At 37.4% G+C, this 15,290-nt stretch overlaps 2 protein-coding genes across 4 annotated transcripts in view; both read left to right on the top strand.

Moving 5' to 3' along the window:
• The window catches only part of LOC107658125 (cytoplasmic FMR1-interacting protein 2-like), a 40,830-nt gene extending 30,624 nt beyond the window's left edge, over positions 1-10,206 (top strand). The window contains exons 16-29 of one of the 2 annotated variants that reach the window (XM_016446572.1): positions 814-910; positions 995-1,071; positions 1,178-1,286; positions 1,409-1,528; positions 3,404-3,603; positions 3,701-3,788; positions 3,908-4,051; positions 4,153-4,243; positions 5,463-5,593; positions 8,039-8,111; positions 8,246-8,340; positions 8,615-8,853; positions 8,956-9,103; positions 9,688-10,206. In XM_016446572.1, the coding sequence (XP_016302058.1) occupies positions 814-910; positions 995-1,071; positions 1,178-1,286; positions 1,409-1,528; positions 3,404-3,603; positions 3,701-3,788; positions 3,908-4,051; positions 4,153-4,243; positions 5,463-5,593; positions 8,039-8,111; positions 8,246-8,340; positions 8,615-8,853; positions 8,956-9,103; positions 9,688-9,855 (1,780 nt within the window). In that variant the 3' untranslated portion in view covers positions 9,856-10,206. Of the gene's footprint in view, positions 1-813; positions 911-994; positions 1,072-1,177; positions 1,287-1,408; positions 1,529-3,403; positions 3,604-3,700; positions 3,789-3,907; positions 4,052-4,152; positions 4,244-5,462; positions 5,594-6,433; positions 6,937-8,038; positions 8,112-8,245; positions 8,341-8,614; positions 8,854-8,955; positions 9,104-9,687 lie in introns of those variants that run through there. The other variant, XM_016446573.1, reaches the window with a different exon arrangement.
• Positions 10,207-13,074: 2,868 nt separating this feature from the next.
• The window catches only part of LOC107658135 (hepatocyte nuclear factor 3-gamma-like), a 3,700-nt gene continuing 1,484 nt past the window's right edge, over positions 13,075-15,290 (top strand). The window contains exon 1 of one of the 2 annotated variants that reach the window (XM_016446591.1): positions 13,075-13,136. In XM_016446591.1, coding sequence (XP_016302077.1) covers positions 13,077-13,136 — 60 coding nt within the window. In that variant the 5' untranslated portion in view covers positions 13,075-13,076. Of the gene's footprint in view, positions 13,137-13,713; positions 13,943-15,290 lie in introns of those variants that run through there. The other variant, XR_001630752.1, reaches the window with a different exon arrangement.

The raw sequence follows: 15,290 nt of genomic DNA, 5'->3' as shown, positions 1-15,290 counted from the left end.
GAGGCAGTGGGATGGAAAAAACCCCGCCATAAAGTCTCGATATATGTTTTTTTCAAAGTTAAACTTGCATTAAATTTTACATGGTTTCTAAACATGTGGCTCTTTTGTGCGAGACGCGAGTGCAACAGTAATAGATGTCCGTCTAGAAAATGCGTGAAATATGCGTTCTGTGTGAACGGCTTGGTTTTGATGTAAACAAGATCTTCTCCGCATTGATGTTCTCTTTTTCCGCTATATTTTGAATGAACAACGCAGCAGCGCAGCATCTAGTGGCTTCAACTGGATAGAAAGTATTATAATGCAACGACACTTACATCGTCATCGCATCTCGTGCGCCGCTGATAAGGCTGCCTCCTTAACGCACACCTAAAATTCGAATGCAACGTTTTTGCATTCGAATGTGGATTTTTATTTTAAATTAGACGAATATTCGAAATTCGAAAAAATTTTTGACAGCCCTAATCAGAACAGTAACGTGATTACTTTAAAAGGAGTAATCAATAATCAGTAATTTGCTTACATTTTCAGAGTAACTTGCCCAACACTGGTGGCAGCTTTGCCATCACAGGAAAAAATTACATTTTAAAATGTATTCAAATATAAAACAGTTATTTTAAATTGTAATAAATGTTACACAAAATTGCTGTTTTTACTGTATTTTTTTATAAAATCATTGCAACCTTAATGGGCATAAGAGACTTCATTCAAAAACAGAGAAAAATCTTACCAACTCTAGCGGTAGTGTATATGAACACTGACTAATTTTGTCTGTCAGATTATAGCATTTTTGAGAATAATCTTTTTTTCCCTCAGATATGTGTTGTATCCGTTGGACCTTTATAATGATAGTGGTTATTATGCCCTCACCAAATTCAAGAAGCAATTCCTCTATGATGAGATAGAGGCCGAGGTAGAGTGTCACAGACTTGTTTATTATTGTCTTCCATTCAAAAATGTTTTAATAAAAACTGAAGCAATCTCTTTTTCATTATAGGTCAACCTGTGTTTCGATCAATTTGTGTACAAATTAGCTGACCAGATATTTGCCTACTACAAAGCAATGGCTGGAAGGTAACAATATCCCTGTCTCATCTTGAATGTTTCTCAAGTTCAATTTCAGCGGTCAAATCAAAGAAATGATTCTGCTATAGATCATGTTTCTTTCTCTTCTTCACAGTGTCCTCCTAGACAAACGCTTCCGTGCGGAGTGTAAGAACTACGGTGTGATCATTCCATACCCGCCTTCAAACCGCTACGAAACACTGCTCAAACAGAGACATGTGCAGGTGTGACATTATACCGATTACCAATAAGAATGGGCAACTCTGTTTTAATGTTGAGCAAACGTACTATCACTCAGGATACTCTGTAAAGGATAAATCTAACAATATATTTGTGCTTTTTTTAGCTGCTGGGTCGCTCCATTGACCTGAACAGATTGATAACCCAGAGGATCTCAGCAGCCATGTACAAATCCCTGGATCAGGCTATCAGCCGCTTTGAGAGCGAGGACCTCACCTCCATAGTGGTGAGAAACTCATGCTTTTAGACTGTTTTGGTATTTGTCTTTAAGAGCACAATGCTTCCTGGTTCAAGGTCAGGATTACTAGAGGGCCACTTGCTTTTTGGTTGCAAAAGAGTTAGGTACTGCTTTTTCCATTTATCCCAGAAAGTTTGTCCCAGGTGTTGTACCCTGCGCCACTGTCGGTTGTGAAGATTTTTGACCCAATCACCAGCTGGGACAGGTGCAATTGTGACCTTTTGGGTTAAGAGTGCATTGGGTGTTAGTATGAATGGATCATATGGGTCAGTTGACACTGGGACAAGGGGTGAGGAAGAGACTTCAACCCATCGTCTACATAAAAATCATGGTTCACAAAGTTCTTGACATCAGGATCACCATCTTTGACAGACTGTCGGAGACAATAGATGGCTACAGCAGGGGAGGGACTGTTGCCAAACACATGGGACTCGCATGCGATACTCAATAATGTCTTCAGATGGGTCATTTCCCTAGGGAAGACACATTTATCTGATTAACTGAGACGTCTCTTGATTTGCTTGGCTTCCAGCTAGCCTTGTCTGCTTTATAAAGTGAATCTGTTTGAGTAGAGAAGTTGAAGCCTGGGTCATTCCTTATTCTAGCTTGTTGACTTATGAAGTCAACCAGGACCTTAAAAGGGGGAAACGAAACACCACACCGCTCTTTGTAACCAGCTCCATGTGACAGCCACTTTTCTTGCAGATTGAATGGCAGCTTCTGAACTATGGGATTGATGCCCCTTGCTGTGTCCAGATATGATAAGCCTGGAAGGTATCCATCAGCTTTGGCTGACTCTATTTCCATAAGAAGATCGCTCAACTCATGAAGCTTTGAGTAATCTCTGCTTGAAATTCTTGGAAAACTTTCAACACGTCTAAAAAGTGCTCTTTCGATAACCTCTGGAGCACCGTAACACTCTTCCAGTCTAGTCCATATCATGTCAAGGCCCTTCGATGGCTGATTAATGTGTACTGACCTCATGCGTTTAGCGTGTTCAGCTGATTCTTTTCCCAACCATTTGACTAACAAGTCCATTTCTTCACTGGCTGTCAAATTTAACCCTTTTACAGCATTTTGAAAGGACCGTTGCCAGGCTCTGAAGCTTTCCGGTTGGTCATTGAACTGTACTAAACCAGTGTTAACAAGTTCCCGGCGAGCAAAATATCTGACAAAGTCTGAAATGTCTGTTTTGTCTTGTTGAGAATTTTGAGGTGTTTGACCTGCCACTGGGAAAGGTGGCGTGATGCTTTGGGTGAAATGTGTCTGCCGTCTGCGCTGGCTATCATCTGGCGTGTTACCAAAAGGATGATTCAAGCCTGATGTAAATTGTGACGGTTGAGCAGAATCTCTCTTTGATCGCATATGATAGAATTCAGCATCGTCTGAACAACTCTCTGACTTGAGACGTGTAGCTGGAACAGAATTTGTGACTGGTAACTCTGTGTGAAGCTTTACGGTCTCTTCTGAAGGGAGTGGCTCTGCTTTTGATCCTGATTCTCTGACTGCATGTAGACTCATCTGTTCAACATATTCATTTGTCCGCTGCATAACGTCAGCAGGAGCTGTTTCCAGTTGAGGCTCGCATTTACTATGGACGTATAGGAGACTTACTGTTATTAAAGAATTGTACTCAAACAATTAAATCTCTAATCAAATTAAACCTTAAACATGGAATCTATTCAAATCAAACTTGTTACAGCACAGTTGTCATCACAATCAGTATTCTTTGGTATTACAAATGTGCAGACAATTTTCTTTCCCATTTGGACAGTTGGCGTCTTGATTTAGGAAATCAAAGGCTCTGACTAAGAACTTTGGAATATTCACCAAACTGAAATTGGTTTGTTCACTGTGTTTCAGGAGCTTGAATGGCTGATGGAAATCAACAGGTTGACTCATCGCCTGCTCTCTAAGCACATGACCCTGGACAGTTTTGACGCCATGTTCCGTGAGGCCAACCACAACGTGTCTGCTCCATACGGCCGCATCACGCTGCATGTCTTCTGGGAACTCAACTTTGACTTCTTACCAAACTACTGTTACAATGGCTCCACCAACAGGTTGGTGAATATAAGTTGTAGATACAAATCCGTACTAATGTGGTTCAATATACTGTAGATGACAATGTTGACAAAAGTGTTCAATCTCACGGAACAGGTTTGTGCGGACAGCCATTCCCTTTACCCAGGAGCCTCAGAGGGACAAACCTGCCAATGTCCAGCCTTACTACTTGTATGGCTCCAAGGTCTGTAAGCAGCATGATTAGCTTGTGATACTGAACCAAAGACTTAAATGTATTACATACACTCAAGTGTACTAGAGAACATCGATGTCTATTTTTAAACATCTCGCTCTGTTTTTCAGCCTCTGAACATTGCCTACTCCCACATCTACAGTTCCTACAGGAACTTTGTGGGTCCTCCGCACTTCAAAACAATCTGCCGTCTTCTTGGTTACCAGGGCATCGCTGTGGTGATGGAGGAGCTGCTCAAGATTGTCAAGAGCTTGGTATTTTCTCTCTCTGTTTAGTGTACATGTAGTTTCTCTTTCATGCACTCCTCATTATTTTTTTGAACATTTCCTTTTTTCATTTGTCCTGTGTTTTCCAGTTGCAAGGCACCATCCTGCAGTATGTGAAGACCCTCATAGAGGTGATGCCTAAGATCTGCCGTCTCCCTCGTCATGAGTACGGATCACCAGGTGAGAGCAGAACTAGTAACACTCCAGTTGTGTCACAGTCTAATAATGAGTACAGAGACCAAATGTATTAGCTATTATATTATATTCTGGTGCAGTATTGTACCATCAGTCCCTCTACCTCCCCTAACTCCACCTGTCTAGATCTACTACGGGATTTATGTATTTATGTTAGGGGTGTGAACCTACACTGGTCTCACGGTTCAGTTCGATTACGATTATCATGTCATCGATTCGGTTCAATTCAAAATCATGATGCAAATATCCTCAATTTTCAATTTTATTTCACATGTATACAATTTTGTCAATAAATACAAGCAGTCAGATATATGAACTGTAGCCTGCCTGACGTGGTTTCTCAAGTTAGTGGTATTACCCCCTGCATATTTTATTGTGCGTGACCTTCTCCAGGTCGTGCTTACCAGGTTGTTCATAAAAGCAGAAATGTGCCCAGATGTTGGCTTTTAAAGTAGTTGGTTAATTACTCGCGTCTCGCCTCCCTTCGCCAATAGGCACGTTCGATTTGAAGCGGCACTGCGCAGGATGAGTGTGTATGACATCAACCGCGAGAGAGCAGACGGATCCTTATGCTTTCAAATCGCTCTCGCGGTTGATGTCATACACTCATCCTGCGCAGCGCCGCTTCAAATCGAACGCGCCTATTGGCGAAGAGAGGCGAGATGCTAGTGCGAGTAATTAAAAATTCTACTTGATGTCATACACTGATCATTCTGCACAGTGGCGCTTCAAGCCGAACGCGCCTAATGTATGCTACCATGACAAATGACGTTATAATCGGTTATGGTCTATTACTGAACCGATACCGAATCGTCCTCGTCTGCATCGCGATGCATCGTAGAAATGCTTAATTTCGACATCCCTAATTTATGTATGCGTATTCATGCAGCAGCATATCTTACATGCTTCCATCAGAGTGTAAATAGAATAAATACAAAGAATAGGATATAAACAAAAGATTTTAAAATAAGAATATAAAATTGTGCACTGTAAGCCTCTTTTGATAAAAGTGTCTGCTAAATGCTTGAATGTAAATGTAATTATATTAGAGCTGTTAATTTAGTACAACAAATTAATTTGTATAACACTTTGTAAAACATATTTTGTAGCTTGTTAATGTTAAGAAGACTGTAACTGTAGCATATGAATGTCAGATCCTAGCCTGGAGTGTTTTTGATGTTATGTAATGTGGAACATTTGTCAGGCATCCTGGAGTTCTTCCACCATCAGCTGAAGGACATAATTGAGTACGCTGAGCTCAAGACAGATGTGTTTCAGAGTCTGAGGGAGGTGGGCAACGCCATTCTCTTCTGTCTGCTCATCGAGCAAGCTCTGGTGAGACCCTCTCTGGCTTACTCGTCCTTTTTGCATGAAGTAGTGTAATTGCACAGTTGATCGTTTATCACTTTACTCCTAATTAGTTGGTCTAAAACGTCATTTCAAAGCTGATTTCTATTTTAGATTTAGTCTTTCAGACCTGCCAACCTGTACACATTTTGTGCATTTTGACTTCGAAGTACAATTATAAGATTTGCGACTCCAAACTACAGAAAAATCGAAGGCAACTAAAGTAGAGAGACTTTTTTTTTTTGCTTTTTTTTTTTCCTTATAGCCTTATGCTAAAATTGACTGTAAATCCACATTTTAAGGCTGGTATTCAAAAGTATTGCTTTCTCAAGGGGTTATCCCTCTCTCAACTATATATTATTGGATTGTTTTCTTCGTGATATGGTGGTGTATATGGGAAAATAAGTGCCAAAATAGTGCGAAAGAATATGAACTAAGCTTTGCACTATTGCGGTTTTCAAAATACTTTGCCAAGGTTGGCAGGTCTGATCTTTCATAAAATGCCTTGTTTTCTTCCGAATAATTATGATTTGCTTTATGCAAATATTTTTTGTAATGAAAGCATCCGATTGGTGCACCAAAATTCAAGGCCCAATCCTTGACGTGACTCAGCCTGGCTTTGCTAATCAGCTGCATAAAGAGGCAGATTTGAATTTGTAGAAAGTGTGTGTTGTACGCTGATGTGTATGCCAGTGTGTGTGCGTTTCTGGATGTGAATATTAATTAATTACTGTGTGTATGTTAACAATTGTGTGGGTGGAGGACACTGCTGCCATCTGCCCCTAAAAAGCAACTTTATTTCTCATTACACGCTGGCAACAACTACAGGTGGTAAGGAATTAGGCCTCATTCATGTAACCGAACCACAAACTGACTGAACGCACACTCTTCCTGGTTTTTATACTTTTTCTTTAGTCACTTTTGTGCCGTGTTCTGCCATGGATTCAAGGACGCTAGTGTCACCGAGACGAGAGAATAAAACCCGAAATGTAATACGGAGCTGTGAACATCTGGCACTGTCGTGACGTTTGGACTCTGCACACTCCCACTGGGTTCATATTAAGAGGCTTGTTTAGGATAATTTCCTCCAAAGGAAGTCTTCCTTGCTTTCATGGCAGTCACGACTCCTCTCTGGCTGCCTGTGACGTCCCGTGCTGGTCCACATCTGCTTCCATACATTTCTCTTCTTCTGACTGTAACTCTTGTGTTTTTGTTTGGGTCTCTCTCTCTGAAGCATAGTGAATGTGTCGGATGATCATTGCACGCTGATCTCTCATTAACATTGTTTCTGTCAGGATGCTCTTCTGGTCGTCTCTTCTTGTTTGGGTGTTGTTCGGTGCTTGTTTTATTATTGTGAATGAAGTGATTTTTGCTCAAATTTGTGTACCTCATTGATTTGAAGGTCATTGCCATAAGACCTTTATACTTTCACATTGCATTTAGGGTTTACACCACCTGCCACAATAATGTATTTATCACATATTTTTTTTTATCTTTCTGGGTTTATATTAGTAAATATTGATGTAGAGATTTAATAAAATGCATATTAATAGTTAGGGATGTGCAAAACTACATTTTGTTGTCTACAGTTGGTGGATTGGGCATCCACATGACCTATTTTTGTGTTCAGAAACATCTAGATGGAGTACAACAGACTGAAACGTAGAACACAAATCTCAAGACTTTTTTTTTTTTTAAGTTAACATCTTAAATGTTTCTCAAGGCATAAAATACTGATGGAAAAAATGGGGCATGTCGCAACAACCAAGGACAATCTGCATACATGCACAGACCGACTTCAAAAAAATAGTGTTAAATTAATAAAATAAAGAATATGCCACCCTTTAACCAACATATCTTTAACACACACACACATACATACATACATATATATATATACCTTTTATTGCACAAAACTATCAAAGTTCTTACAGAAATATGCATATTATATGTAAATATGTATATATTTATAAATATGTCATTAATTATTTATAGAAAATTTTATGTTTTTAATATAAATATGAGACTATGCCTGATAATAGGAACGCTGTTCACTGCAGGTGATTTAAAGGAAATGTTCTGAAATTGTTTCAAGTTGTTTTGAACTGTTTCGAACTTTCGAGTATAATCAGAAAGTGCTATTTATGATCAAATTATTGAATGAGATCCTTTTATCAGTACTATATTTGGTATAATCAGTTACCGGTATTCAGACCGAGCTTCTCCGTCAACATCAATTCTGCTTAAGTATCATCATATTTAGGACCAAAATGTTACATTTTCACATTTTCATACATATTACGACTAGCCCATTTTCACACTGATGTGTGTGATATTTGTGCTATGTAAAGCTTGATTCAGATTTCATTTAACAGTGTGATGAAGCGTTTTTCATTCATTCCTCATGTTTTTGTGGTGTTTGTTTGAACTCAGTCACAGGAAGAAGTTTGTGACTTACTTCATGCTGCACCATTCCAGAACATTCTCCCAAGGGTCTACATCAAAGGTGAAATATTACATTCAGAAACTACAAGATCATGTTCCTCTTCAGTGCTTTCTGATTAAGAGATCTTATATATACATATATATATATATAATTTTATACCTGCTGAAATCTTCCTTTAATGATTAATTTTACAGAGGGGGAGCGACTTGAGGTGAGGATGAAGAGGCTGGAGGCAAAGTACGCTCCTCTTCACCTGGTGCCCCTCATTGAGAGACTTGGGACCCCACAGGTGAGGCTCTCAAAGATCAGAACCAAGTTGCTCTTCTCAATTGTCAGTAGCAGAACATATTTAACACTAGCGCATTCATTTTTTAAATAGAAATGTTTTGTAACATTGTAAATGTCTTTACTGTCACATTTGATCAGTTAAATGCCTTTTTGCTGAATAGAGTAAGAAAAAAGGAGTCTTACTGACCCCAAACTTTTGAATTGGTAATATAGGTTTATGCATCTATTTGGTCTCCATTTTAACCAAACGTTTTGTTTTTTAATCATCTTTTTAGCAAATTGCAATAGCACGAGAAGGAGACCTGCTGACGAAGGAGCGTCTGTGCTGTGGTCTGTCCATGTTTGAAGTCATCCTGACGCGCATTCGCAGCTTCCTGCAGGACAGTGTGTGGCGAGGCCCTCCCCCCACCAATGGCGTCATGCATGTGGATGAGTGCATGGAGTTCCACCGCCTCTGGAGCGCCATGCAGTTTGTGTACTGCATCCCTGTGGGCACGCACGAGTTCACTGCAGAGTATGCATATGCATTCAGCATGGCTGTTTTTAATAGTAAGCGAGCACTTGATTTAGGTTTACATCATATAACTGAAATGTTTTGGGGGGGTTTTGTGTTTAGGCAGTGCTTCGGTGATGGTCTGAACTGGGCTGGATGTGCCATTATTGTGCTATTAGGACAACAGCGTCGCTTTGACCTCTTCGACTTCTGCTACCATTTGCTGAAGGTCCAGAGGCAGGACGGCAAAGATGAGATCATTAAAAATGTGGTACGTTTCTGATTTCATAGACTCAAACTATTTAAAAAATTGCATAAATCATTGCAGGAAGCTCTTAACAGTCAGCAATGCAATATACACTAATGTTCATTCATTTAGAAATTCATTATTTTTATTCAGTAAAGATGCATTTAACTGATCAAAAGTGGCAGTAAATGCATTTCTAATGTTACAAAATGTCTGTTTCTGCTTTTTATTCATCAAACAGTACTGAAAAAAATGCATCATGCTTTTTACAAAATTATTAAGCAGCACAAATGTCTTGAGCAGCAAATCAGCATATTAAAATGTTTTCTGAAGGATCGTGTGACACTGAAGGCTGCTGAAAATTCAGCTTTGCCATCATAGGAATAAATAACATTTTAAAAATATTAAAATAATACAATTGTAGTAATATTTCACAGTATTACTGTTTTTACTGTATTGTGATCAAATAAATGCAACCTTGGTGAGCATAAGAGACATCTTTCAAAATCATAAAATCACACAGACCCCAAACTTTTGAAAGGTAGTGTAAATGTTCCAACTTGTAAATATGGGCTTCTGTATTAAATGTTTTGTCGTGTAACTTTCAGCCCCTGAAGAAGATGGCAGACCGCATCAGAAAGTATCAGATTCTCAACAACGAGATCTTCGCCATCCTCAACAAGTACATGAAGGCTGTGGAGACAGACAGTTCTACTGTGGAGCATGTTCGCTGTTTCCAGCCTCCTATACATCAGTCTCTGGCCACCACATGTTAAACAAACTTTATTTGACTTCCAGCTATCCTATTCTTCCTCTGGTGTGACACTGGTCTCAGACGTAGTGTACAGGGCCTTAGAGCTTTCAAGATTGCCTCGGCTTTATTTAAACAAGAGACGAACCTCTAGTCTCGCCACATGGTTAAAAAACACGATAGATTTCTCAATCTGCCCCTGCTGTTATCTAACCCTTATGAATATCAACACTCACTATCCGTTCTGAATGAGATTTGAAGTGAACCACTTTGAGAGATTTATGACTGCCGAAAATATTTCCAAGTCACCAGAGGAAGTTTTAACAAATGTTAAGTTCTAGTAAAAAAAAAAAAAGTAAATATAAAAGACTTTTGATTATAAATAACTATTAAGAGAAAACATGATTAATGTCAGTTTTGTTTTTCTTTTTTAACATCATGCCCATACAGATTTCATTTATAATAGTATTTGCATGTACCCCACAAATTCCATAAATCCTAATATGTTTTGTACTGTAATATACAAACCCAAGAAGCAAGAGTACAACTATGGATACAAATATCCCTAATAATTTCCCCCCTTTCTTTAGTGGCAAGAATTGTTTACAGCATTCTGTTCTCTTTATTGTATTACAGCACTGGTTTACAAATCTTTGCATTTGTAACATCCATCATTGTGAATGCTGCGGTTTGATGCTGTCAAGAATTGCGTGTAGTACTTGTTCTAATTTTATTGGTACTTAACTGGCCTCAACTATTGAAAAGTAACCTCACTTATCTTTTCTGTCAGTTTAATCTCAGTCTTTGGACTGTTAATTTGGGCTATTTTATACACGATAACCATGTGTAAACTAGTGAAGCAGTTCTGAAGTACTAATAACTGGATTTGTGCTGTGATGACATCTCTTTAATCACCTCTTATTGTTACAGACTGCAGTAGTAATACTGCATTACCTTGACCAATAACGGACAAAAAGGGGAACATTGGACATCCACTGTTCAATATCAAGGTTACTAAAACTTCCAGAAATATTTCAGTATTTACCCTCACAGGCCCTTTGCTTCAGCAGTGTTAGACAGATTGGCAAGCGTTCTGTTCAGTTTTGTAATTTATGTGACTGTTGTAAATGTAACCACATGAATGCTCATCGTATTCTGTTATTTCCTTCTTTTCCAGGAGTTTTCAGATTGATTTAAATCTGTTTTTAAATAACTGTTGAATTAAATGGGTATTTTCCAGTAATCTATTTATGCATAAAAGTTGATTTTTCTTGCTCTTGTAAGGGTTAATATGTGAACGATGATGGAACAAAATGTTTTGACTTTAAGGAAGTGCTGTTTTAAAAACTCAAAGCATGACAGGTGTAATTTATTGTCATCATGGATCTATTTGTGACATGAGATTTTTGTTCATATTGTTGTACAAGTGATCATGTTTTGAAATACAAAAAAGGAGAAAATAGTACAATGTACAACAAATGGTTCTGAACAGGAATTATAATGATGTTGTATTTCCATGAAATAAAAAAGATATAACGGAAACTGGCTTATTTAATTAATTTATTTGCATTTAACTTCAATTATTTTGCATTTCATATAAATCGTTGAATTGCACCAGCATTTTAATCTAGACTTGAGCTCTAGATTATCACAATCAAGCATCTTTCAGTTTAATTAAAAAGTTGCGTTATAAAATATTGTTTGCTTTTAAATAAATAACCATGGGGTTTATTTTATTCCTTTGATATTTTTGTCATCAACACATATCAAAGTAGAGAACATTGCAATGCTCACTTGATGCATTAGCCTCAAACTTCATTTCATCTTCAAGAAAGCTTTATTTAAGAAAGAGTCTTAAGATATGACTGTTAATGCCCAACTGGTGATTTAATCAGTAAGTTCCTGGCATTTCTCACACCTTGGGTATAGGTCTGAATAGGATGTAATTAATTGCCTTGTTTTTAGGTGCATTTCATCTAATGCAGGAGGCACTTAGCACTAGATAAACATTTCCTCCACATGGGGATGATGGCACAGCTGGAAATGTGAGGAATCCAGAGTGTTTTTTGTTGTTTTTGTTTTTTCAAAACTGTCTACTCCCATTTGTGGAAGTTTTAAGTATGGTATGAATATTTTGGTCTCTCCTTTGTCAATATGAATACACAACTCATAAAGTCTGTTTTATTAGAGCAGGAGTGTTTCTTGAGGCCTCTGATTGGCTGAGCTCAACTGGCAGGCAGATGAGGGTGGTGCTTTTAAATGGCACACGGAGTAAATGTTTGCTTTCCATCAATAAAGATGACACCCAACACCCCCAATCCGCCAAACAGCTGTCTCCCACAATGGAGAGCACCGAGATGTGGAGTGAGAGAAAGGGAGGGGGGCGAGCTGTGACCACTGAATGAGACACAATGCCAACCTTACAGACTGAAAAAAAAAAAAAGAAAGAGATGCACATTAATATATTTCTAAGGGTCTTTATAGTAGTATCAGTGTCAGAAATAGATTTTAACATTATTGACCTCTTAAATTTCAGGAGCTAAGAAGAGACAATTATTTTCTAATCATAGAAACATTAGGTGTGATCATTTTATGTCACATTATCACATTAATAGATGTATTTGAGTATTTGTATTAAGCATAAAAACAAGTCTTATTCAGTTGATAATATATGTATATCTAAGCCTATACTTTTTGCTGCTGATTATTCTGTTTCCACATATAATTCCACATATTAGTCTTTATCGAGGTATCAGTGATGAAGAAAGATTTATCAAGGATCCAAGAAAGAAAGAAAGAAACATTGTAATTTCACATTATCAAGAGATAATCTGACCATTGTTGTGTTATAGTGTTACCTTGTTTACTTAAAGTAGTTTGAACACAGGTTGAACAATGTTTTGGGCTAGGCCTGCAACTGGCCATTTTGTGAGAATAAAATGTGCAGTGATCTTTTTATTGAAGGCGTGTAATTGCTCAGTAAAGTGAATAAAGCAGTGGAGTAGTGTTCAGAGGGCAGGAGGTGGGCAGGACGCTGGTCAGAGGGCGGGAGATCAGCGCTCGCTCATATATGGGACTCAGTCTGTGAGGAGCAGCACACTTCAAACTGTCCTGACTTACACGCTGTGTTAGGTTTCCAAATGCTCTGTGATACTCATTGATATTTAAATATCGTTTTACCTAATTCATTCACTCTGTCATTTTGCATTATTAGCTAAATAATTATTTAGTTGAATAACAGAAGACATGATTGAGGAAGTGAAACGGGAGAGAAGCGATCAATGGATGTCATATTACTCCGGCGAGGTATGTCCCTATTTGAGAAAATATTTTATTCAGTTTAGGCTACTTGTAATATATCATTTATAATAACTGATATTTAATAATTATTCTTAACTTTCGTTGTTTTTTTTGTTTAACTTTCTTTTTTTTTTTTTTTTTTTTTTTTTTTGCTGACTCTATAAATAGGCTATTTAAATTATTAATATTTATATATTCCCCAAAACAATTAGAGTTTCTAATATTTTTACTGATATTAGGAATACCTTTTTTTTCTCTTAGAAAACGTTTGTTCCTATCAATGGCACCTTTATGTCATAACTGATGCAACAAGTTATGCCTTTTGCCTTTAGGCAAAAATAAATCTTAAACTCATCAAACCTATAGCCTAACTTGTTTTTCTTAACTCTAACTCATTCAAACACAATTTTCAGCTAAAACAACAGATCAGACCACAAACTTTTACAATATTAGTCTAGAAACAGGTGACTAGAAGCCGTTTGACGCTTTTTATCTGTGACGCGGTCACGTTAAACTTCCTATGGTTATACGTGTGTGTGTGTGTGTGTGTGTGTGTGTGTGTGTGTGTCTCGCGGCAGTTAATTGACTGACTCTGTGATTGTGTTGAATGTCTCACGCTTTGACACTCGTGTATGACTTACACTCGGCTCATAACCAGAGGGGCGTCTCGGAATCCGAAACACGAAAGCGGGGTTCCGACTTGAAAGCGCCGAATTATTACGAACGCTGTCCATCGGGAAAAAAAGAACAACTGAAAACAGTAGTCGCGCCCCCAAATACCCCTCTGTCATGAGATAGAAAAAAGGCGGACGGTGAGTGACTTACAAAGAGACAAAACAAGGGTGAGAAGAATAGCCGGACTAGCCGGATAATGGGGTTATCGGCTGAGTGGGTGGTCAGAATACATTTACATGGCGTTACCCAAGGCGCCAAGGTTTGGTTTGGTTAATTGGTTAGGAAATAAGGGATAGACAGGGATCTATGGACGCCGACGTCAGCCATACAAAGCATCATCATCATCGTCAAGATTTTCATTTCGGTTATAAGCTACTAAACAGTTCCATAATAAATATACAGAATTTTACATACTGAACAAAAAGGTTTTAGGTTGACGCCTTAGCTTATTTTACCTTTTTTTTGTCACTTTCACAAGTCCAACAGATGCACACACGATGTCGAATATTAATATTAACGTTTAATATTAATATTAATGCCCCAAATAATGCAAAAAAAAAAAAGGTCAAAAAGCAAGTTAATTTGCACTATAAAACAGAACATTAAATACAAATTTACCTTTTCAAAAAAGTTTTTTTTAAATGTATTTAAAATGTTTTTTTTTTTTTAACTAACTGTATTAAATTTGATTGCTGTTAATTAGAAAATCTAAATAATGCACAAGATCATAACATTTGTGACCCTGGACCACAAAACCATGACTGGTAATTTTTTTTTTAATTGAGATTTATACATCATCTGAAAGCTGAATAAATAAGCTTTCCATTGATGTTTGTTAGGATCGGACAATATTTGGCTGAGATACAATTATTTGAAAATCTGGAATCAAAAAATCAAAATGTTGAGAAAATCGCCTTTAAAGTCGTCCAAATGAAGTTCTTAGCAATGCATATTACTAATCAAAAATTAAGTTTTGATATATTTACAGTAGGAAATTTACAAAATATCTTCATGGAACATGATCTTTACTTAATATCCTATAATGATTTTTGGTATAAAAGAAAAATCTATCATTTTGACCTGTACAATGTATTGTTGGCTATTGCTACAAATACACCTGTGCTACTTATGACTGGTGTTGTGCTCCAGGGTCACATTTAATATTATTGGTGAGACATTTTGTTAGATATAGTTCTCTACTATCACTGTTTTAATAGTTTTTGGTCAAAGAAAAACCCATGATATTAGTGACACATTCAACAACAACTGCATTTGACTGAATATTTTTAAATATATGAAATATTCGATAACTGCTTTTAAAATATGAGCTATTTTTTCCCACATTTTTAATGTGGTTTTTGGACCATGGCTTTGGTTTATTTCTGACTCTGGTCCTCACTTTACAATAATAATACAATTATATATATATATATATATATATATATATTAGACTTGTGCCGGTATTCGGTAATGCGATATATCTCG

This window comes from Sinocyclocheilus anshuiensis, unplaced genomic scaffold (genome assembly GCF_001515605.1).
Source record: "Sinocyclocheilus anshuiensis isolate Anshui unplaced genomic scaffold, SAMN03320099.WGS_v1.1 scaffold227, whole genome shotgun sequence".
Lineage (NCBI taxonomy): Eukaryota > Metazoa > Chordata > Actinopteri > Cypriniformes > Cyprinidae > Sinocyclocheilus > Sinocyclocheilus anshuiensis.
Note: the sequence above shows the minus strand (reverse complement) of the source record. Positions and strands in the feature narration are given on the sequence as shown.